Here is a 24,907-nt window from a genome sequence, read left to right on the forward strand (position 1 = left end):
AATTAAGGATCTTGAGCTGATGGGAACTTTATCCTGGATTATTCAAGTGGGCCCTAACTGTAATCCCAGGGATAAGAGGGATGGCAGAAGGTAGGATGGAGAAGTGAGAGATGTTATGACAGAAGCAAGGGGTGTGTGTGGGGGGGGGTTACAGGAAGTGGCTGTGAGTCAAGGAATGCTAGCAATCTCCAAAGCTAGAAAACACAAGGATGTGAAAAAAATTCTCCCCTAGATTCTCTAGAAGGAACCAATCATGCTGACATCTTGATTATGTCCAAGTGAAACTGATTTCAGACTTCTGAATATAATATATAATATATATATATATATATACACACACACACACATAGTCGTGGAAACATGGAACTATATATAACAAATGACGTGTGTGTGTGTGTGTGTGTGTGTGTGTATTCCAGAAGGAAGATATGACTCTTCTGGAGATTTTATTCAGAATAACATTGGGACTCCCAGGCACCACCCCTAAACTTCTAACCCCTTCAGTCTGGGGCAGAGCCTGAGAATCTGTTTTAATCAGAGGAATTTCATAGCACAGGAAGCTTTACTTCATGCCACTGAGAAGATGCTTCTAGAGACCCATGTCCTCAAAAGGCCCAATGAGATTGGTGCAAGATTCTCAACCACAGCCCTGTGGACTTTTGGGACCAAATCAGTCTTTGTCACAGTGCACTAAAGGACATGCAGTGACATCCCTGGCCTCTGCCCACCAGATGCCAATAGCACCACCCCCAGTCACAACAACCAGAAATGTCTCCAGACATCACCAAATGTTCCCGAGGAACAAAAATACCCCAGCTGAGATCCACTGGGTTAAAATAAGATTTAGAAACATCACACGTAACTGGAACACATGAGAAATGACTGCGATGTTCTATGAGAGGTTAATAAGCTTGCGTCACCCACCTCCGTAAACACGGTGAGCAGTTGGAACTGAACAAGAAGAGTAAATACAGTAGCCGCATGAAATGAGACAGGCGCACACACGTTAATCCAGCAATTGCACCTGCGCTGACTCACCCAACTGCAAAAAGAGCTCAGTAGGAAGGATGTGTCACGTAACACGGCTGGCAGTCACGCTGTGCCACTCTTGGGTCAGCAGGGCCCCGTGAATGGTGGTCCATCACCATCACCAAACATTGAACTTGACAACCCCAAAAGAACTGGTACACATCTGCACTGATTAGAACATCTACCATCTGTTGTTAAATTTAAAAAGAAAATTGCTGAGGTGCCTGGGTGGCTCTGTTGGTTAAGCGTCTGCCTTCGGCTCAGGTCATGATCTCAGGGTCCTGGGATGGACCCGGCATCGGGCTCCCTGCTCTGTTTCTCCCTCTCCCTCTGCAGTTCCCCCTGCTTGTGCTTTTGTGGGACCCAGGAAATCTAACAAAAATCCCCTACCCCTGGACAAGCAGAGCAGGACTAACTCCATTCTGTGCTACACCCGCCATCTCATGTAAACCCCCCCCAAACGACCTGCCTATTGCCTGCTAACCCTAGTTTAGCTATTAAGCACACCCTTATCAGAAACTAGCACACATAGGAATGCGGGACCTCTGACCTTTAACCGCCAAGGAACGAAAACCCCTCTTTTGCCTGCCAAACCTGCGCACCAATTCTAACCAGAATAATAGGCTAGTTCAAATGGTCACTATAGGGTGAATCGTAATTCAATTGGCCACCTGCGTGTGGACCGACATGGCTGTGCAACTTTCTACGTATGTTACAATCTCATTGGCCACGGACCCCTATAACACTGCTGTGCTTCTTAGTCTCGGGGTCCAAGTCCCTGCTCTGCTGCATGGAGCGCGAGCTTGTAAATAAACCCTCATGTACTTGCATCGGGTCGGCTCCATGGTTTCTCGGATTCGCAATCTTGGGCACACCACTTTCTCTCTCTCTCTCTCTGTCAAATAAATAAAATCTTTTAAAAATAGTAAAATAAAGAAAATTGCTGAAAAACCGGGTGCCATGTGATTCCACGTTTATGGAATAAAAATGTGTTGCATTGGTAGGGGGTGGGGGTGGGAGGTTGCAACAGTTTATGGAACATGATCCTCTTTTAGAAAACGTGTATGTATTTGCACCATGCACATGGGCGAAACTGTAAGGTTTTTCACCAAAATGTTAATTGTTGTCTCTGAGGATAGAGGATTTAATTCTGCTTTAGCGGCATATTCTAATTCTCCCACAAGGATCACACACCATCTGTGCTCTCTTGTAAAAGGCTTGGGTTTGTACCCAAGCCTTCCAAGGCCTTAGAAATCTTGAGAACCTTTAAGTATTGGACGAAGAACCAGGTGTGGATGAACACTTCATCCCCATCACCTGAGGTGGGACCATTCCGCGGCGCATGCTCAGTGCTGTCCCCTGAGGCCCCCAGCGGCCCAGCGTCAATTGCTCATTCGCACCTCCGGCAGGGGCTCCTTTCCTGGCTCATGTCCCCACCCTCATGGGCGGGCTTCCTGGGGTCATCTCTTGGGACAATTCAAATCCTCATTTTAGAGTCAGTTTTCTGGAGATTCCAAAACGTGACAGCTTCTCATTCTGTCATCTGAGACCACCCTGCAGCTGACCCCCGCAGGAGACAGTGCGGTTGGCCAGCTGTCCCTGGGCTATTTCAGGGAAGATTTATGGGGTGGGCCGGGTGGGACACGAGGGACTCTCACTACACACCCTCACCCCCACTCCCTCCAGGGTGGGCTCTCCTCCAGCACCTCATTTCCTCCCACATCTTGGTGGGCAGCGGGGGGTGGGAAGTGTGAGTGTGTAACCGTGGTAAGCAGAGCAGTGGAGCAAGAAGAGAATACAGGTTTATGTGAAAATCAACCAGGAACCTTTAATAAAAAAATAAGCAGGTTATCCAGGACCTGACCCAGTGAGCAGTTATCCCTAAGTGAGCAAAGCACCACTGACTGGCTCTGACATTCATTCCAGGCGGGAGGCAGAGCAAGTCCTCCAGCCCCTGCAGGGGAACGTCCTGCCCAGGCCATGGGCTGTGCCCTGGTGCAGCTGAGCCCATGCAAGCCCCTCCCCAAGAGTCCCACCAAAGGCTTGGCGGTAGGAACCCCACGGAGCAAGCAGAGCTCACACCTGAGACGCAGGCCAGGGAGGTCAAGCACACAGGGAGACAGGTCAACACGGGAGCAGGGGTGAGCACAGGAGACCCAGCCCCTGTCTTCATCCCTGGCCCCCACCAGGGGGGCAGGGTCCAGGGGAGCTTGCCTGTGGCCACGTGGTCACTGGGCCCAGCTGCCCCTGGTGGGGGAAGAGCCACCCTCCCTCCTGGGTGGTGGGGGGATTTTGTCTGCACACAGCTTGGGTGACCAGGGGGCGGGGGAGTGGGGGCAGGCAGGGATCAAACTCAGCCAACCATTCTCATCCCACTGGGAGTCCATGAGGTCTGGTACACAGTAGGCGCTCAATTAACGCCTGCTGCATGGAGAAGTAAAAGACTCATCTTGGTGGCCAGCACTTAACACGTGTCCCAGCACACACGTAGGTGATCCAATGCTGGCCGAGCAACTGCCATACTGCTTGGTATCACTAATGCCCGGCACACAGTAGGTGCTCTTTAGGTGTTTGGGGAAGAAACCAATTGAAGAGTGGAAAGCACCTTGCTTATCTTCACCCCCAGCACCAAGCTCAGTTCCTAGCATATAGCAGGCACTCAACAAATGCTCTAAGTCAGTGAGAACTTATCTTTGTGTCACAAGTACCAGGCACATAGTGGGTGCTTCATAGGTGTTCGAAGGAATGAACGGGAAGTGTCTTGTTTATCTCAATATTCCCAGAGCCTAGAATGGTTGGTGCCCGACATACAGTAGGCATTCAATAAATACCAATGAATTAAAACAACGACTGTTTCACTAGTGCTGATTCTTGCAGGGTGGGAATCAACAAAAGCTTGATGGCTGAATCAATCCCTGACGGAAGGAGTAATTATGCATCACTCAGTGCCAAACATAGGAGCCTGGTACAGGGTAAGGACTTCAAGTGTTCGGAAGCCACTGACGGTGTCTGGGTCCCGCTGATCCCCCTGGTGCCAAGCCCTGTTCCCGGCATACAGTAGGCACTCCATGAAAGCTGCCTGCGTGCACGTGATTGCGGAGCAAGAGCTGGCTGGACACCGCCTTGTGCGGACAGCCCGGGGCAGCCTGCCGGGGGTCTGCAGGATGGGGCGCAGGGGGCGTGGCAGGCCCCGGGGACACGGCCACTGGCCCTCAGAGCTCGTCGCGGGCAGCACTGTCCAGCGGGGACTGCAGCACATCAGAGTTCTTGGCCTCGCGGCTCAGCGCCTGCTGCTCCCGCATCTTTTGGGATTTGGCACGGTCCCAGTCGGTCTTGACGTGCTCATTGTTCCACACGACGGAGGTCTCCGTGTCGCTCACATACCCGTCGTCCCCAGTGTAGTGCGTGGGGTAGATGAGCAGGGGCTCCACCGAGAAGGCGCGCAGGTTGCGTGGCGAGAAGTGGGCCTTGTACTCGGACCTGGGGGGAGGGAGGAGGGGCGGCGTGGGTGGGGAGGAAGGGGCAGATGGAGGGAGAAGTGGGCAGGGCAGGGGCGGGTGGAGGGGATGCATGGAGGAGGGAGGAGACAGGTAGACACGTCCGTCCCCGGGGCCTGCCAGCCCCATGCCCACCCACCCAGGACAGACACACAGCGAGACCCCGGCCCGGGTGCCCACTGGAAGCCCCTCTCACACTGGGTGCTTGTCAAACATGACCGGCAGGAACTCGTCAACAGGCAGCATTTTGGAGAGAGGCTGGGCGGCCAGCAGCTTGCGGGCGCCCTGCAGGGAGATCACGTAGGCCAGCGTCCAGTAGGAGTAATCCGCCTCCACCAGGTTCCTCACACGGGGCACAGCCTTCTCTGGGTGCTCCACCTGCATCCGCTTCCGGCCCACGTAGCTGTGGGGGCAGAGTTTGGGCCCTGTCACCCTCGTCCCACCCGCTGGAGAATGCTGACTGAGCAAGTCGGAGATCAGAGATCAAGTGAGCCTCCATCAGGCCCTGGGGTGGGAGCGGGCTTGGCGGGTTTGGGGAGCAATGAGGAGGCTGGTATGGCTGCTGGACCAGGGAGGACCACAGGGGTCTGGGATGTGCAGGGAGGAGACCGAGTTTTTTCCAAGGGCACTAGGGAGCCATGGAAGAATTTGGAGCTGGGAAGGACAGGACGTCCTGGACACTCTCTGAGGCCAGGAACGCGCTAGGAAGGAAGCTGCTCTGAATTCAGAAGACTGTGGGGCAGCTGGGCAAGGTGCAGGAATGGTGAGTAGGTAGGGATGAAGGGATATGGCTACTGTTCCTATTACTAGCATGGTCCAGAGTCTTCAGCCTAGAACCTACATCAGGGCTCTGCACATAGGAGGAGAGAGAGAGAGATGGTGGGAGGACAAACCAACTCACCTACAGGAGATCCCAAAAGGCTGTTCCAGAAATATGCTAGCCACATCCTACTTAGTGCTGGTCTAAGACCCAGGCTCCCTGGCAACGCCCCACACCCAGCCATGCCCCGGATCCTGGGCACACTCCCAAGCCCTGACCACACCTACCCCAGGCCACACCCCAAGATCTCCAGCCATGCACACAGGCTTCCAGGTCAAATCTCTGCCACACCCCATCTCCTACAGGTCTTAGCAAGTCTCCAAGCCCTGACAAAGCCCCGTCCCCACAGGCCAGGTCCCTAGATTTCCCGGTCATCCTCACAGGCCTGTGGCCCTACCCCCCAGGCCTTAAGCCAAGCCCTGACTGCTCTCAGATCCAGGGACCACAGGGCCCCTCACACAGGCCACACCCGAGTCCTCTTCTGCCACAACCCCAAGAGCTGGCTGGCCTATTAACTTGCAAAGGTCCTCATGCCTACAGGCTCTGGGCCACACTTCTGAGCTCCAGGCTCCAGCTTCACCCCTGAGCCCCGGCCCCACCCCAGCGCCACCCAGGTGCAGATCACACTACCAGCCCTGCCCCACACTCACATGAGGTCCCAGTCCAGACCCTCCCGCTCCACGTCCCGCATGAGGTTCAGCAGGCGTCTCTTGAAAAAGATCTCAAAGCGCAGGTCATCCTCGAAGACCAGTGACTTCTGCAGCCCGCGGTCCACGACCTGAGGGGGGTGCCCTGCCCACATCACATGGAGGCCAAGGCCAGACCTGACCCTGACATCAGCTCTGCTTAGGCCTGGGGCAGCAGGAGAGAAGCAGACACAAGCCCTCCTCGCCACCTACTGGATCGACCTCTTGGCCATTGGCTCCCCTCACACGTGGCAACAGGTGCCCTGGCCTTGGCCTTGCCTGAACTGCTCCTTCCCACCCCAGGGCCTATGCCTGTGCTGACACAAAGCACCCCTTGTCATGGCAGCAGGCAAGCCCCCAGCCTTCAGGCCTCGGCTCAGATGTCACCCTCCCCAACCACTGGCCAAAGCTGTCAGCTGAGGACAATTCATGGCCCTGCTGTGGGTGCATCACACTTGGTTTATTGTGGTTTGCCATCAGTCTCCCCATTTCCCTGGGCTGTGAGCCCCCTGCAGGGGTATGCATCTGTCTTAGGGGCTGTCAAGTTTCCAGCACCAGCACTAGGCCAAATGCACAGTAGGTGCTTGGGTGCTCCCTGAATGCACTTGAGAGTCCTCAAGACTGAGGAGGGTGACTGTCATCTGCAACAACAGGGACCCTCCTTACAGAGCTTACCCCTCTACGAGGTAGGCTGGACTTGACACCAAGTCCTGGCCCCCTGAACATGGTAACCTCTGCCCCACACCCTCTATGACAAATCTCACTCAGGGAAAGAGCACCCGTCACCTCAAATGCCTAAATGCCCTATCTGGCCTCATGCTCCGTGGTTCCAGGTTTGAATCTCAGTCCCCACCTATCACAGCCGTCCCTTCTGAGGGTGGCTGGCAAGCCCCTGGCATGGGGTTAGCATTGCTTACTGTCCCCATGGCCGTTACTCCTAATGGTTGAGCACAGAGTCCAGGTTCCAAAGACATGTGATAGCAGTTGGGTGGGAAGAGGCCTTGCTTGGGAGTCCTGGGCCTGAGACCCCCCTTTTTCAGGAGCCAGGCTCATCCCATCCTCCTTCCCTAGTCTGCTTCCCCATCCGCATAATGAAAGGACAGCAGCTGCCCCAGCCAGGGTGCAGGTGACATGCAGGTGAAGCGTTCTCTAAAGACAGGCCCTGCGTCCTGCTGAAGTCTCAGGGTCCTGCAGGGGGTGCCCATGAGTCCCTCCCTGAGCGGCCAGTGGGGGGACCGCCCTGCCCTCCCCTGCCAGACCTACCTCCTTCCAGATGTTATAGTGGCTGAGGAAGCAGCCCAGCTCGCCCTTGGTGAGAGGCCGCCCGTGGTAGGGGTCACGGTAGCCGGGGAGCATCTGGATGCCCAGCGCCTCCACCTGGCTGGTGTTCATGGCTCTGGAGGTGGGGGAGGCGGGTCAGAGGAAGACCCACTGGGCCTGCTGTGCCACCATTAGCGCGCCCCTCTCTCTTCCACCGTTAGCACCTCTCCTGGACCCACGAGGCCGGGGCTGCCAGTGCATGGTCTACACCCCTGGACGGACCTGCTCCCCGCTGGCCCCCCATGTCCCGACCCGGGGAGAGGGGGAAACGTACTTGCCATCTACGGCCTCTACCAGCCGGCACTCGATCTCCTGCTCCTGCAGCGCCCGCAGCATGCGCTCCCGCCGATCCTGCCGCCGCTTCAGGTTGATCATGAAGACCTGCAGCCAGAAGCTCTGGTAGGACCCTCCGGGTGGCCCCCGCCCCGCCCCCACCCACCAGGGAAGGCCCAGCTCACCTCGTCGAAGCCCATCTTGTCAGGTGTCTTGGTGGGCACCGAGATGAACTTGGAGGGCTCCGCTGGTGGGTGCTTCACTGTGGGCCAGACAGTGCCAAGGGGTTAGTGGGGACACTGGGGGGGTGGGGAGGAACAACATCCCCTCCCCAACCTCTCCAGGAACCATTACCCTAAGCTCCTTGGCCTGGCATCGGAGACTGTGCCTGACACCGTTCCGCTCACAATGTTGGTGCTGGCCTCTTTACCCCCCACCTACTCACCCTGGCTGTTGACACGGCCCCAAATGCACCCCTTCCTACCTCAGGACCTTTGCACATGCTTGGCCTTGGCCCAAAACACCTTCCTTTCTCCTCTCCTTTCCCTGACCTCCCAACTAAGATAGTAATCATCAAAACTATTAGTCTATTTTTTTTTAATTTTTATTTATTTATGATAGGCACACAGTGAGAGAGAGAGAGGCAGAGACACAGGCAGAGGGAGAAGCAGGCTCCATGCACCGGGAGCCCGACGTGGGACTCGATCCCGGGTCTCCAGGATCGCGCCCTGGGCCAAAGGCAGGCGCCAAACCGCTGCGCCACCCAGGGATCCCAGTCTATTTATAGACTTGAGTTGGACCAGGATACCTTATCCTAGCTCCCACAGCACCTGGCCTTTGATCATCAAATCCCAATCCTTCAGCCCTACCTCCCTGGCTTCCTGTCTCCCATGAACCCCGTAGGACAGACACCAGGTCTGCCCACTCATACTGAGTCCCCAGTGCCCAATGCTTGGTACACATCAGGCACTCAATAATTATTCATAGAATGAACAAAGGAATGGTGCCAAGCTGTGTGACCTTGACCTGTCGGGGCCTTGGCTTTCCTCGTCTATAAAATGGGACTCCTATTTTATTTTATTTTGTTTTGTTTTTCTATTTCATTTCATTACAGATTTATTTTATTTAATTTTTTTTAAGATTTTATTTTATTTATTCATAGATACAGAGAGAGAGAGAGAGGCAGAGACACAGGCAGAGGGAGAAGCAGGCGCCACACAGAGAGCCTGACGTGGGATTCGATCCCAGGTCTCCAGGATCACGCCCTGGGCTGCAGGAGGCGCTAAACAGCTGCGCCACCGGGGCTGCCCTACAGATTTATTTATTTACAGAGAAAGAGTCCACAAGCAGGAGGAGGGGCAGAGGGAGAGAGAATCTCAAGCAGACTCTGCACTGAGCCTGACATGGGGCTCAATCTCAGGACCCTGAGATCAAGACCTGAACCAAAACCGAGAGTCAGATGTTCAACCGACTGAGGCACCCAGGCACCCCAGGGCTCCTAATTTTAAAAACCTCCTCCTCACAGAGGCTTCAGGAAAAGATGTTGTAAAATGACACACATTATGGGTTGAACTGTATCCTCCTCAGCATGTTAGCATCTCAACCCTCAGTACCTCAAGATGTGGCCTTATTTGGAAATAAGGTCTTTATAGAGATAATCAGATTAAAATACTGACTGGGATTCTCATAAAAATGAGAAATTTGGGGATCCCTGGGTGGCGCAGCGGTTTGGCGCCTGCCTTTGGCTCAGGGCGCGATCCTGGAGACCCGGGATCGAATCCCACGTCGGGCTCCCGGTGCATGGGGCCTGCTTCTCCCTCTGCCTGTGTCTCTGCCTCTCTCTCTCTCTCTCTCTCTCTCTCTCTGTGACTATCATAAATAAATTAAAAAAAATTTTTTTTTAAAAATAAAATAAAACAAACTTATTAAAAAAAAAAAAAAAGAAATTTGGATACAGCCATGCACACAGAGGGATGACCACAGAGACACACAAGGGAAAGGTGACCACGTGACTGGAGTGGCATGTCTACCAGCCAAGGAATGGCAAGAATCTCAGAGTGGTCATGACCACTGCCCTTCCAGCTGCTGTGAACAATGCTCAGACCAGACCACGTCCCCAGAGCCCCATCTTGGCACATCCCTGGTGGTCTCCCTCAGAATGACCAGATCCTTGGATGGATATGAGGCCGGGGTGGCTTCTGCACGCCCACCGCCTGACCCACAGGGGCCCAGCCTGACAGTGAGTATGGCATCTACCCCATCAAGAATAAAGGCCCTATATGAGCCTGAGGGACAGACAAAGCCCCCCCTCTGTCTGGGACAGGCCTAGGCGAGGCCCAAAGCCAACCTGGGCTCCCTAGGGACACTGCATCCCGGGCTTTCCTCCTGCCCAGGGCTCTTCACAGCTCTGGCTACTCCCCATCCTCTTTGGGGAGCCTGGAGACCAAGGGCCAGATGTTGGGATCTGAGGACCCGGGTCCAAACTCCAGGTGTCGTTTCCCTTTTCCCGAGGGTCTGCCCCTCCACTGGGGAGTGTGGAGGCAACAAGGCCTGCCTGTGGGACGGAGGGTCTCCTCACTCTTTGGCATCAGTTCTGTGAAAACGGAGCACACCAGACATCCAGAAGGAACAAAGCAATTTAGTCTTTCCAGAAAGTCACATCACAGTGGTTATAAAAACCTAACACCTCCAGGCCCATCATGGGGTGAATAACCAAACTTGCCCAAAGAAAAATCTGGCTTTGTCCCCCAGCTTCTGAGAGGTGGAAGCCCTCTGAACATCCTGCCTAATAAGACGATCTTTGTTTGCCTGGGGCCTGGGGTGGTCTATGCCAACAGTGTGATTTAGGGCAGGAGGCTTGGGTCACGTGGAATCAGCTCGCCCTCTGCAGGGGCTAGAGATGGAGGTCACCCATGTGGTAATCAGCCAGCTCCATGTGGGTGAGCCCCAGTAAAAACCATGGACACCAAGGCTCAGGGAGCATCTCCGGATGGCAGTACACCCTGCATATTGTCACACAGCAGTGCTACAAGTGAAAGCTGTCCACACGACTCCACAGAGAGGGAACAACCAGAAGTTCCATGCTTGGAACTCTGCTGGGTGCCACCCCAGATACCTCTTCCCTTTGCCAATTATCATCGGTGTCCTTTTGCTTGTAGTAAACAGTAACTGGGAGTGTAATGGCTTCCAGGGAGTCCTGTGTCCTTCTAGTGAATTATCAAACCCCTAGTCTGGTCTTGGGGGCCCCATGACCTTGCAGCTGTTGTAAGAAGTGAGAGCAATCCTGTGGATATTTCCTTACTTGGCACCCACGGATGCATGTCTGGAACTCCCTCACACGCATGCTTGGGAAACTCATAGCAACCCTGGGGACAGTGGGAAACACCCTGTATCCCTCATGAGAAGACTTGTAAGTGACGTGTGATGCAGCCAAGACTGGATAAATCTGTGGTTAAACATCTACGTGTAACACTATGTGGCAAGGCGAGGAACAAGCCACAGCTGCACATGGCAGCCACGCTGGCACTGGTGGGACACTGAGCAGAAGACATGGCACTTGAGAGAGGCATGTTGGGAGATTCCACTCATAGAAGAACAAGACAGCTACAACCCATCGGCCGATGAAACTGGGGTGGCGGGAGGGCCAGGGCCTGGCCTGGTAACAGGATATAAAAAAATCATCATACCACACGCACACCACCCATTCCCACGGTGTGTGCTAACACTCAACAAACAGGATTTACACCAAGCAAGGTATATGGGGCCGATAGGGAAAGATGCCCCACTGTGCATGAGCAGAGGGAAGGAAGCAGGCTGTAGGATTCTCCATTCACAGAGAACCTTACTGAGACTTCCTGCAGGCCTGAAATTTCATCGTAAGACAGACTTTTGAATGCATGAAAAAAAATCACAGGCACAGACCAGGTCCAGGTATCCACATAATGGATGGAGAGAAAATGTCTCCACTCAAACCAGAAGGAAAGATTTACACAAATATCTGAATCTTCCAGACCCTCCTTCTGTTTGTTCTATATACTTTGCTTGGGCCCTAGAGACACAGGAAAATATTCACCCCTCTGGTGACTTCAGTTTCTGACAATAGTGTGAATGGTTTCCTGACCAGAAATGCATTAGAAACTTTAAACTAGGAAAACTAGGGATGCCTGGGTGGCTCAGTCAGTTGAGTGTCTGATTCTTGATTTTGGTTCAGGTCATGTTCTCATGAGAGCTCCACGCTGGGCTCTGCTGGGTGTGGAGCCTGCTTAGGATTCTCTCTCTCCCTCTCCCTCTGCATTACCTCTGTTCATATGCATGCTTTCTCTCTCTTGAAATATAAAAAATAGTAAAAATTAAAATAATAAATAATATAATAAACTAGGAAAACTATCGCAGCCTCAGAGACATTTCTCAGGGGCCAGTTCCCACTGGAGTTGGTAACAAGTAGAGACCTGCCTCTGTGACTGCAGCCTGGTGAGGCTGCTGGACCAGGTCTGGGCATCTGTGTGTGACAAACACTAGAATATTGCAGGGGTCCATACTCTGGTGATCCTGCAGCCTCCAGGTATTACCTCAAAATACCCAAAAATCTCTCAAAACAAAGAGGGCAGGTGCTATTCCATCTTCAGCCACCAGGGGGTGCCATAAGCAGAACTTTCCAGGGCTAGGTTTAAGAGTGGGAAAGGAGCTCCAGCGCAGGGCAGGGCTCCTCCCAGTCTGTGCAGTGGGAGGAATGGCCATGCTGCCTCAGGGGCGTTCTGGTGGATATGTGTGGCCGGCACAGGGTGCGGCCCTCATGGAAGTAGGTATCATATCACTGGGTGGTTGCTCTGGAGCTCCCCAGCTGGGGCAGGAGTCCCCTCCTCAACCTTGATGGCAGCTCAGCCCTGTGTGCTTGTCTGATCTCAGGCGCCCACTAGAGGGACAGCTAGTTTAACAGTTTATGGATTTATTTGTCTATATATTAAAAAGATATGAGCTTGCAACTACAGTAAAAATATCTAGTTTCCTTTTTTAAATAAATGTATTCAAGCGGGGGAGCCTGGGTGGCTCAGTAGGTTGAGCATCTGCCTTCGGCTTAGGTCATAGTCTCAGGGTCCTAGGATTGAGTCCTGCACTGGGCTCCCTGCTCGGCATGAGGAATCTGCTTCTCCCTCTCCCTCTGCTCTCCCACTCCTTGCTCACTCTCTCTCTCAAATAAATAAATAAAATCTTTTTTTTAAAAATGTGTTCAAGAGGGAAAAAAAAGTGTGCTTGAGATAAATATTAAATAATGGTGGGTCTGGGGTTTGGTAGAGGCATGGATGAGGAAAAGCCCAAAATAGAGAGGTGTCCCAGACATGCCATGCACATAAAGGTCCATCGGTGGAAACCTGCTAACCCTCTGCTCCTGCACCCTCTATGGCTCCCAACTGCCCTTGGGAAAAAGGCCTGTCTCTCAGCTTGGGTGTCCAAGGCCCCTGTGCTGGCCCTACCTGCCAGCTCTGCCCCCTTTACCTCCTTTATTTTCTGCCCCTTTATTTCCCTGTTCTCTGAACTATTCTCTGAGCTCACGTCCCCTCCAGCCTTTGCATGTGCTGCTCCCTGCAGCTGTGATCCTCTTCCTGGCTAACTCCTCCCCCCTACTGCATCTTAATGTCACCTCTTCCCAGAAGGCCATCCTGACAGCTCTCAGGATGCTGTGCACAGCTGCTTGCAAGCTAGTAAGAGCCGGAACAACCATCCACCTTCTTCATGCCAGACTCCCAGTAAAGGAACTGGCATGCAGCAGACATCCAATCAGTGCTCAGGGGATGGATGAGAGGTAATAGAAACAGGGAGGTGACTTGGCCCTCCCAGATTGGTGCAGGTGGACTTACCCATGACCTCCAGCTGCACATGCATGAAGCTCTCAGCCTCATCCTGGAGGGTGCTGTGCGCCCGCAGTGGCACCGGCAGGAAGCCATACACCTCCTTGTTGCAGACGTACATCTGGACCTCTGGGGCCAAGGAAACAACAATCCAAAGTGAAAACATTCTGAGGCAGCAGTGGCCCCCGTGACCAGCTGCACCGCCCAGCAGGGGGTTGGAACCTAAGCAGGTCCCCCTGTTCCCAGCAGGCAGCAGAGACTCCTCAGCTCTCCGCTGGGACCGGGACCCAGAAGAGGGGTTCACACTGCCAGGCAAGCCCCAGGGGGAAAGCTCCAGAGCTGTTCACGAGTGTCTTGCACGGCTACTGTCTCCATCCCCATGAGGTTCTGTGACACAGCAAACCGCAAAACAGCGGGTGGGCCGCACAGATGCACAGTTAGGCCCAAACAGGAGAGGCAGCTGAACAAGACAGTAGTGTTGGTACCTCCATCTGCATTTGCTCTTTTCAGAGTGGTTTACATTTTTCTTTTTTTTTTTTTTTAAGTATAAAACCCAATGAAAATGATTTTCACTTGAACTGGTTAACTTTTTCTGCAGAGGACCAGATGGTCAATATTTACACTTGTGGGCCAGACGGTTCTGTCTCAATGACTCAGATTCTGCTGGAACACAGAAGCAGCCAGAAATGAGGCTTAAGTGAATGGGCGTGGCTGTGTGCCGATGAAACTTTATTTATAGGCACTGAAATTTGAATTTTATACAATCTTCATATCATAAAATATTATTCTTCATTTCTTTTCCCCATTCAGATGACCAAATATAGACTTCTTGAGTATATTTGGTCTTTGTCCACAGTTCCAGGCTCACAGTTTCTAAAACCCTTGGAATTTCCCAGATGTTGAGAGCTTAAAGGTATCTCTTAGGTTAACACGTGACTTTTGGAAAGCACTTACAGGGGACCTCCCCCCTACCAGCCACACACACACACCAGTTGCCAGGAAGATCAACCATGAATAGAGGGGCAGGGTGAGGAGCTAGAGGATGAATCACCAAAAACCAATGATTCAATCCATCATGTCTACATAATGAACCCTCCGTAAAAACCCAAAAGGATGGAGTTTAGAGAGCTTCCAGGTTGCAGAACAGGTGAAGATGTGGGGAGAGCAGCACACCTGGAGCGGGTGGGAAAGCTCTGTGCCCCTTCCCACATACCTCGCCCTCAGCATCTCTTCACCTGGCTGCTCCGAAGCTATATACTTTTATAACAGACCAGTCATCTAGTAAGTAAGTGCGTTTCCTGAATTCTGTGAGCTGCTCTAGCAAGTTAATGGAACCCAAGAGAGTGTTCTTGGGAGCCTCTGATTTGTAGCCAGTTGGCCAGAAGCACGGTGAGAACACGGGTTTGTGGCCGGCATCTGAAGTTAGGGTGAGGGGCAGTCTGGTAGGATTGAGAACCTCAACCTGTGGGATATGATACGATCTCTGCAAAGACAGGGTCAGAATTGAGTTGAATGGTAGGACACCCTGCTTGTCCTACAGACAATTGCTTGTTGGTGTGGTGGTACAGGGAAGTCCTCCCCCTCACCTAAACACATGATAGAATTAGGTCCAGGAACCCAAAAGACATTTTTAGCTTGTGGCTAAAGGAAAACAGATGGTTGACTGGATTTGGTCCATGGGGCATAGTTTGCTGAACCATGGTTTAAAAAAAAAAATGAGGGGATCCCTGGGTGGCGCAGCGGTTTGGCGCCTGCCTTTGGCCCAGGGCGCGATCCTGGAGACCCGGGATCGAATCCCACATCGGGCTCTCGGTGCATGGAGCCTGCTTCTCCCTCTGCCTGTGTCTCTGCCTCTCTCTCTCTCTCTGTGACTCTCATAAATAAATAAAAAAAAAAAAAAAAAAAAAAGAATTAAAAAAAAAATGATAGGTCGGTTTTCGCTGGCTGTGTTCTCTTTCTCTTTAAAATATTTTTTCCCTAATTAAACAATTAGGGAATAATTATGCTCAACTAGAAAACACAGGAGAATATTGAGATGGAAATAATCTTCAATAAAGAGGTCTTAAAGATATGGGGAGTGAAGTGACCCAGTGAAGCCAGGGCTGGAGAGAAAGCGAGCCCTTGGGAACATCACCTGAGCACCTGGATAGAGCCACACCTGAAGCCATCCTACACCCTGCAGTTCTTGTTCTGTGACCCTTCTGTGGGCTCCGACACTGGTCCCAGAGAATGAGACAGATGCCCCTGTGCTGGCAAAGTCCCTGTGGGCTCACCTGCTTGCTTGCAGGAGAAGGCAAAAACGATGATGTCATCAAAGGACCAGGTGTAGTCAGGGTGAGGAGGGTAGAATGCCAAGTTCCTGGATGCTGCCTTCCGCAGGTCAATCAGGAAGGTCGAGTGCACCATGGGGACTGCAAAGCAGCCCCGGCGGTCCCGCTTCCGAATGGGGATGTAGGCAGGTGTGCGCTTGTAGTAGCCCTGTGGGGAGGAGGGCAAAGTTCTATATGGGGGTCCCCAGAGATTAAGGCTGGAGGCCTGGGACAAGGGGAGGCATGGAATACTTGGAGAGCAAGACTCGGATGCCAGCCTCTGGCTGTGCCGAGCATTCCCTGAGTGCGGAGCTCTGGGTGCCGTCAGGCATCTCCCTCCCCAGAGCCTTAGGTGGTGGGGCGGTGGGGCAGTGGTGGATGAGGGAGGGGAAGCAGTTGCGCACCTGCAGATCTAGCTCAACACCTCAGATCAGAAAGGCAGCACTTGAAGGAGGAAATCAGAAAGTTGAGAAAGGGACTGGATATGTGTGATCCCTTGATTTATACGAGATTAAACATCAGAGGTATGACTTCAAGGAACTTGGGAGGAATCTTTTAGAAAATAAGTTGTAACCATCTGAAGTTGGGCTCTCTCTTCATCATATCTTTACAAACTGGAATTATTAGAGAATAACATTTAGAATTCTATGACATATTTTTAAAAATAGAAACCACTGAGCTGTTCACTTTAAAATGGTGAGTTTTATGTTATGTGAATTGCACATCAATTAGAAAGACAGGATGAGACAGGGCGGGGTCCTAGCTCTGGCATGGCCCCCACTCCAGACCTACCCTTTCACTCTCCCTGGTGCTGCCAGCAACCCCAGCCTGAACCCTGGGGTGGGACTTGTGGCCCAGGCTTGGCCAATCAGAACCTGACTTATTTTCTTGGCTTCAAGAATTGGCTCAGCTTTAAGAGGAGACTGGACAAGGCCCAAAGTAGACTTTGGCCAAATCGTGCTGGGATCATGCCCCAGGAGTCTGAAAATGAAGCCACCCAATGGATGGAGGAAGATACAACTGTTATTTTAACACCTGGATCAAGCTGTGCCTGAAGTTCTACCTGGCACCATGCTTCCTAGCTGTGTGAGCTTAGGCATGTCGATTCCTTTCTCCCTGTGTTCCTGTTTCTGCCTCAGTGACTGGGAAGGGGGTGCAGAGAAGAAGGCCCAGTCACGGACTCTCCATCAAGGAACTATTCAAGGATTACCATGATGGTCTTGTAAAGTGCTCACCATGAGGTGGTATGATAAGTTAGATTCCAGCCACACTCCCCACTTGCTGGCCCCTACCATCCCCAGGTCCCACCCTACCCCAGCAGTCCCCTGACCTGGGAAGTCATCCCACACCAGAAGTTGGAGTATGCAGCCCTCGAATCCAGCATGGGGGCCACCACCGTCTTGTTCTCAGCGATGAGGAGGCTTAGTGTGTTAGGGTTGAGGATCAGGTTGTCTGCATCCACGAACTGCAAAACACCCAATACAGCATCAGCATAGGCCATAAGACTGACCTGAACAGCTGGGGTGGAGGCCAGAGCTCTGGAGGGGAGGGGAGGGAGGTCTGGGGGTCTGGAGTAGCAGCTGTGGCCCTGGAAGCCACCCGGTTCCTCAACCATCCAGTTCTGCCCCTAGTGACAAACCAAGTGACGCTCCTAAAAGGAAACACACTCCATAGCAAGAGAAAGGACGGATCACACAGCACAAAGAGACACAAATGCAGACCAGACGTGGCACTGGCGGGATGTGGAGCATGACAGCGAGTATATCATGTGGCTCCACTTATGGAAACTTTTAAAACAGTCAGTGCGGGGCACCTAGGTGGCTCAGTGGCTGAGCGTCTGGCTTTGGCTCAGGTCGTGATCCCAGGATCCTGGAATCAAGCACCATATTGGGTCGCCTGCGAGGAGCCTGCTTCTCCCTCTGCCTGTGTCTCTGCCTCTCTCTCTGTCTCTCTCATGAATAAAATCTTTTAATAATAAAACAGGCAGCGCTGGTTGATGAGGACAGTTGGAGCAGAGGCCAACTCCGTGGGGAGCGGCTGGGAGGAATTCATGTTAGTTTGTCTGACATCAATTACATGCTGATAAAGAGTGTGTAAAAATCAGATCTTTATGTAAGCCTTTTGTTTTCCTTTAATGCCTTAAATGTAGAGATAATAAGATTGTGACTTGCTTGTTGCAGCATGGAATGGAATCCACCAACCCAGGAATAGGGTCGCCATTGGGGTGGTGGAGGGGAACCTGCTGGTCCCCCCCACCCCTCAAAACTATGTGTCACCAACATTCTCCATAGAGGCCTCACCAGGATGCTCACTGTGGTGCTGTTTATCACACAGACTGGGGAACAACCCAGGAGTCCAGCAGTGGCAAACTGGCTAGAGAAATTCTGGCTACATCCCACTGCAGAGTGAGCCCAGACAGCTAGGAATCATGTCACAGAAAATGATCGGGTAAGGGTGTTCCTGTGCACTGGGGTGTGAAGATATGCAGGTCACGATGCATTACAGAACTCTTAGGAGGATCTCCCAGGATGTTTTTTTTTAAAGATTTTATTTATTTATTCACAAGAGACACACACAGAGAGAGAGAGAGGCAGAGACACAGGCAGAGGGAGAAGCAGGCTCCCTGCAGGGAGCCTGACATGGGACTTGATCCCAGTTCTCCAGGATCACGCCCTGAGCTGAAGGCGGCGCTAAACAGCTGGGCCACTGGGGCTGCCCTCCCAGGATATATTTATTTATTTTTAAATGCATCTGATCCACAGATATGCTTTGTCACCCACACAGGCTTTTTAAAACCTTTAAATCACCTGCCACAAACAACAGCAAAAACTAGAATTCCAGCCTTCTCCGGCAGCTCCAGAATGGAATTCCCACATGGCAACCCCCGCTACAGACTGAGGGTGGCTTGCCCCTTGGGTTAAGCCGCAGGGGTTGTTCCCGGCCCAGCCCCTGGATGGGTGGATTTTTGAATTTGCGACCTTTAAATTTATACACAATAAAAACAGCCAGAACGGTCTGGTAGTTCCTCAAAGAGTTAGACATAGAGCTACATATGACTCAGCGATTCCACTCCTAGGTACGCACCAAGATAGCTGGAAACAGGGATGCAGACCTTTGCACACCCATGTCCACACTGGCATTGGCCACAATAGCCAAATGGTGGAAGTAAAACCAAGTGTGCATCAATGGAAGAATGGATAGACAAAACGTGGTCCATCCAAACAATGGAACATCACCCAGCCATAAAAAGGAACGAAGCCCTGACACACGCCACAACATGGATGAACCTCGAGGATATCATGCTGAGAGAAGCCAGACACAAAGGCCACATAGCGTATGATTCATTTATATGAGATGTCCAGAAGAGGCGCCATCTGTGTAGACACAGGAAGAAGCCTGGTGGTTGCCAGGGGCAGGGGGAGGGGGAGAGGGAGTAGATTGTTCATGGGGATGAGGTATCCTTTTGGGGTGATGGAAACGTTCTGGAACTAGATGGAGGTTGTGGTTGCACAACATAATGAATGTACTAAATGCCACTGAGTGGTTCACTTTGAAACAGTTAATTTTATGTTATGTGAATTGCACCTCAATTAGAAAACACAGAAAACCAGCCAGAAAGTGAGTCTCTCTGGGAGGTAAGATTATAAGGTTTGCTTGTTTTTTTCTTCCCTAAGCTTCTTACTTTTTCTTGTATATTTTCTTACAAGTAACACCCACAGTATTAGTAAAAAGAGGTTTTTTTTTTTTTTTTTTTTAAAGAGGTCTTTTTAATAACAATTTTAAAACACTGGACAAATGACTTCACATCTCAATATGGATTTCCTGAGTCCCCAGTTACAAAAAGATACCGGTATGTCAAAAGCTGCTTTGAGTTTTGAACCAACACATGGAATTCCACCCAAGTTTGCTGAGGGAAAAGAGTGAAAACCAGCCAGCCTCAAACCAAGAAAGCAACATCCAGGGTAGCAGACAAGGAGGCCTTGTGCTAGATGGTTCCAGAAGGTCCCACCTCTACGCCTCCCTGGTTCTGAGACTCCACCAACAAGCACGCTGTCACCTCCCTCTGTAAGCCTCCACTTTCCCATCTGTAAAATGGTCTGATTAAGGCATCAGCCTACCGGGCTCAGAGGAAGAGCTTGCTCCATTCTTTCTCCTCTCTGCAGGGCTCAGGCCAGGGTCATGGGGTCTCCTGGCACCCTCACATTCAGTCCCTGAGCAGGGCCTATCCCTTCAGCCTAAGAAGGTATCTTCATTCTATTTGTCTTTCTCCACAGCCCTGCTCCATACTGGCCTCTACCCTGGCCTCCTGTTGTCCCCACTCCTGCCCCAACAGGTCTTGCTCCCCATGGCAGCCACAGGGCTTCTGAAAATCCTAAATCAGAACACAGTCCTCTCCTGCTCATATACCCTCCATGGCTCCCCATTACTCTCAAAACCAAATCTCTCCCTTGGTTTGCATAGTTTGGCCGCCACCTACCACTTCAGGACTACCTCCATAATCCCTCCAGCCACACTGGCTTCCTCACCGGTGCCTGACTGCCCCAAGCTTGCACCCTACTCTATTTCCTCTGACTCAGACACTGGCCCTCAGCTTCCCCCGAGGATGGCTTCCTTGTTCCTTCAGGACACTGCTAGGGTCCCCTCCTAAGACAGCCCCCAACCTTGCTCATTCGTCACTACACTCTGATTGTGCTATCTGCTGTAGATTGAATGGTGGCCCCAAAAAAGATATGTTGAAGTCTAGATCCCTGGTACCCTGTGATGGTGATCTTAATTGGAAATAGGATCTTTGCAAATGTAACTAGGACATAGGTTAAGATGAGGTCAGACTGGAGTAAGACGGGCCCTAAAGACCTAAAGAGGAGAAGAAATAGAGACAAGTCCATGTGACCACTGAGGCAGACAAGGCCACAGGCCAAGGAACACATGGGGCCCTAGAAGCTAAAAAAAGTGAGGAAGGATCCTCCCTCAAGCCTGTGGAGGGAGCAGGGCCCAGCTGACATCTTGACTTCAGACCTCTGTCCTCCAGAACTGGGAGACAATAAACTTCCATTGTTTGCAACCCCCCTACCCTCACCTCCAAGTGTGTGGTCCTTTGTCACAACAGCCCCAGGACACAGATCCACCACCAGCTGCCCTTCCACAATCACAGCACTGGCTGCCTCTGGGTAGTTCCTCACCCAGTTTCCTTTTCTGGTCATGGCCACCCTTCCTGGGACACTAGGAAGGCAGGGCTCAGGCTGCACTGACCCTTCCTGCATCCTCAGGCTCTGGCATGTGGGGGGCAAGGGAGGGGCTCGTGGAAGTCTGCTGACCAAATAAGAAGGTACAGACCACTGCTCGGGGCTCAGTGCCTAGATGGAAACCAACCACAGGCTCTGACAGGCTGGTATCATTGAATTCAACCTCCCTGGGGAGCCAGACCCAGCGGGAGGAGATGACGTCCAGCTCCAGGGGACGGGCTGAAGGAGCTCACACAGGCCCATGGGCAGGTACCTTAACATGACTACACTCACGTGACTACACTCCAGCCTGAGCCATCCCTTCCTCCAGGGTCAATGGCCAGTCCAGGAGAAGGAAGTGAAAGTCAGGCCTCAGCAGCCCAGCATTTCAGCACACCCCCAACCCCCACTGATCCCATCCTCTGGCTTCTCAGGAGTCACCCAGAGGATGTCATCATGGGGGTGGGACACAGAGGTGACAATAAAGTGACAACCCAAGTGTCCAACCATACGGGATGGCTGGGGACACAACCTGATGATTAAGAACCTCCGCAGCCCTGGATTGAACTCCAGCTCCTCTGCTAACCAGCCATGTTGCCTCTGACAACTCACTCCACTTTTCAGAGCCTATTCTCCTCTGTAAACGGGTTTAGGGATGGTCTCCACATCCCATTGATCCTCCTTCCCTCCGTGGCCACCCAGTCCTCCCCCACGAACTCCTCAGGGTAGCTGGCCTAGAAACTCACCAGGATGTAATCAGCCCACATGTCCCGGGCAGATTTCAAGGCTGCCTGGCGTAACTTCATGACGTGCTCATAGCGCGAGTCGGACCAGTGCTTGGGGCCCTCTTCATCCGGGTAGGACCTGGGGAGAGGCAGCTGTGATGTGGAAAGGATGGGACACTATGGCAACCCAAAGGGTTGCGGTCAGAGAGGGCTTCCTGGAGGAGATATGTAGGTTTGATCTTAAGGGGGGGGGGGGGGTAGAAGCAAGAGGAGAAAACTGGAGGAGGGAGTTTGTGTCCTCAGTAGAGGGCATAGCACGTACAAAGGCCCAGAGCAGAGAAAGCCCAAGGCAGGGGGCAGCCCGGGTGGCTCAGGGGTTTAGCGCTGCCTTCAGCCCAGGGCCTTATTCTGGAGACCCGGGATAGAGTCTCATGTCAGGCTCCCTACATGGAGCCTGCTTCTCCCTTTGCCTGTGTCTTTGTCTCTCTCTGTGTCTCTCATGAATAAATAAATAAAATCTTAAAAAAAAAAAAAAAGCCCAGGGCACCTGCAGAATGGGAAGAAAACTCTAGAGATGGGGCTAGGAGCCTCTTTGCTTTGCAGGGTCATTCCTGAGAATAAGGGGAGCTGCTGGGACAGAACACACAGAAGAAAGAAGAAAACTTGGGGCCTGTCCTCCCAAACTCAGAATCTGGTCCAGACAGCAGATAGGTAAAGAAATAAACCCTGAGAGGCATCTGGGTGGCTCAGCCAGTTAAGTGTCTGCCTTCAGCTCAGGTAATATCTGACGGTTCTAGAATCAACGCCCCTATCAGGCTCCCTGCTCAACGGGGAGCTTGCTCCTCTCTCGCCCTTGTGCTCTGTATCTCAAATAAATCAATAAAACCTTTTTTAAAAAAGTCATTTACTAGAAAGAAAGACAGACAGGCAGGCAGCTAGGAGCCAGGGGCCTGCATTGCCCAGAGGCTCCCGGGAAGCGAAGCAACAGAGCACTGGGGCACAGAATGAGACTGGGAACAAAGCAGAAGGCGGCCACCAGGAGGACAAGAGAGTGAGGGAACTCTAGGTGGAGGGAACTGCTGGGGCAAAGGTCCAACTGGAGGATTATGGTCTATTAAAGTTGAGGGCGGGTCTGAGAAGCCAAGGCCAGCCCTTAAGGCTGCAGAGTTGGGCTGGAGAGTCAGAGGCTGAGGGGCTGAGGTTCTGTCTCAAGACAATGGGGAGTCACAGGAAGTGTGTGAATAGGGGCGCAGCCCAGTCTTACTGGGAAGGCGGGCGGTCAGGGCAGATCCAGGAGCTCACCTGGGCTCCTCTGCCGGCCGCCACTCCACAGAATGGTACAAACTCTTTACAGCCACCAGCCATTCCCGCAGCACAGCCGATGTATTGTCCGAGTTGTGGTCTGTCGCCACCCTGCAAGCCGAGCAGGACAGTCAGTGTGAGGCTGGGGAGACTGAGGCAGGATGGGGCAGCAGCGAAGCAACATGCGCTCCACACTCTAAACTGGCCTTCCACCAGCTGATGGCCCTGGAAGATGCCTCCCCCCCTCCAAGCCTGTTTCCTCATATGTGTTTCAGATGAAGACAGGACCCACAAGCTAATTTTGGAAAAATTAACACACTAGACACTGTTAGTACCACTGAGCATCTAGGATCTTATAACCATGTTAGGTACTAAATATTGTGGTTTAATTTAAAAATGCATATATTGGGAATCCCTGGGTGGCTCGGCGGTTTAGCGCCTGCCTTTGGCCCTGGGCGTGATCCTGGAGTCCTGGGATCGAGTCTCGTGTGGGGCTCCCTGTATGGAGCCTGCCTCTCTTTCTCTCATGAATAAATAAATAAAATCTTTAAAATAAATAAATAAATAAATAAATAAATAAATAAATAAATAAATAAAAATCCATATATCGTATACCCCCACCCCACCTTCCTCAAGTCTGTTCTGTGAGCAACACCACCTTAATAGGGGCCTGTGGTTACTCGTTAATTCAACGAACATTTCTGAAGCACCCACTGTGTGCCTGCATCATCCAGGCTGGCGAACCTGGGATGGAGGGCGAGGGAAACTACCGAGTCCACAGGCAGATGAGAGCTATCCCCTCAAATGAGCTGTTACTAAGTCAACAACAACAGTATCATTGATGACTAGTAATGACAACATCTAGCAGCCGCAGCTCTGGGCACCGAGCACCAAGCCAGAGACGCCAGGCACAAGGGCTTCACGTGCATTACATTAAACGGTTAAGCTTCAGAGACCAATGCAACCGGAGTTCTACTAATGCTGCCATTTTCCAGATGAGGAAACTGAGGCAGGAGGCGGGACGTCACCAGCCAGGTGTCACGGCTCTGCCGCGTTGCCCTACCCTTGGCCACCTGGCCCCCTCACCCACCCACGCACCCACCCGCGCAGGTCAGAGCGCAGGGAATCCGGCTCAGGCTGGGTTCAGGATCCACTGCAGCAGAAGCTGGGAGGCCCCCCCGTTAGTGGAAGCGCAATGCGGGCCGCGGGGCTGCGGGCTCCCCTGCTTGGGAGCTGTGGGTGCCCCAAGGCGCTGTGAGGGTCAGTCCCAGGCGGCGGGGCAGAGCCGGGGAGGGAGGCACCGCAAGCAGAGGGCCCGCGCGTCCCGCCCGCCCGCAGACGGAAGCGAGCCGGGGACACGCGTGGGGCCGCCCAGCCCGCCCCGCCCGGGGCCGGGGCAGCAGGCGGCGCGCGGCGTGGAGCCGCCCGGGCCGGACGCCGCGCTCACCACAGCGCCGTGCGCTCCCGCGGGTGCCGCAGCCGCTCGAGCGCGCCCAGCGTGGCGGGCAGCGCGTGGGCCGCGTTGCGCGCCACCAGCGCGATGAGGACTCGCGGCGCCTGCAGCGGCGACTCGGGGCTCCAGCGCTCCTCGGGGAAGTAGGCGGCGGCGCCCGGCGGGCCCCCCGGGGGCGGCAGCGCCAGCAGAAGCAGCAGCAGCAGCACCGGGCGTGGCCGCCAGCGCCGCCGGCACGCGCGTGGGGCCGCCGCCATCGCGCCACGCGTCGCCTTTAAGCCGCTTTTCTGACGGCGGACGCGGACCGCGCCTTGAGCGAGACACGGGGCCCCGCCCTGCCGCGCGCCTTAAAGGGGAGGAGAGCGTCTGGCGCGAATCCTCCGTTTGGGCCCCGCTCTCCAGGCCCCGCCCCCGGAGGGCCTTAA

General features: G+C 53.0%; 1 protein-coding gene across 1 annotated transcript; it reads right to left on the reverse strand.

The window, feature by feature from the left end:
• Positions 1-2,831: 2,831 nt before the first annotated feature.
• COLGALT1 (collagen beta(1-O)galactosyltransferase 1) lies at positions 2,832-24,754 on the reverse strand. The gene is made up of 12 exons (XM_077859454.1): positions 24,477-24,754; positions 23,030-23,140; positions 21,749-21,866; positions 17,111-17,245; positions 15,745-15,949; positions 13,481-13,600; positions 7,811-7,887; positions 7,627-7,733; positions 7,296-7,428; positions 5,997-6,124; positions 4,723-4,929; positions 2,832-4,509 (listed from the first exon to the last, which is right to left on the reverse strand). The coding sequence occupies exons 1-12, from the start codon at positions 24,737-24,739 to the stop codon at positions 4,242-4,244; spliced, it is 1,872 nt and encodes a 623-aa protein (XP_077715580.1). The 5' UTR covers positions 24,740-24,754; the 3' UTR covers positions 2,832-4,241.
• Between the last annotated feature and the right edge of the window lie 153 nt (positions 24,755-24,907).

This window comes from Canis aureus, chromosome 19 (assembly GCF_053574225.1).
Source record: "Canis aureus isolate CA01 chromosome 19, VMU_Caureus_v.1.0, whole genome shotgun sequence".
NCBI classification, from domain to species: domain Eukaryota; kingdom Metazoa; phylum Chordata; class Mammalia; order Carnivora; family Canidae; genus Canis; species Canis aureus.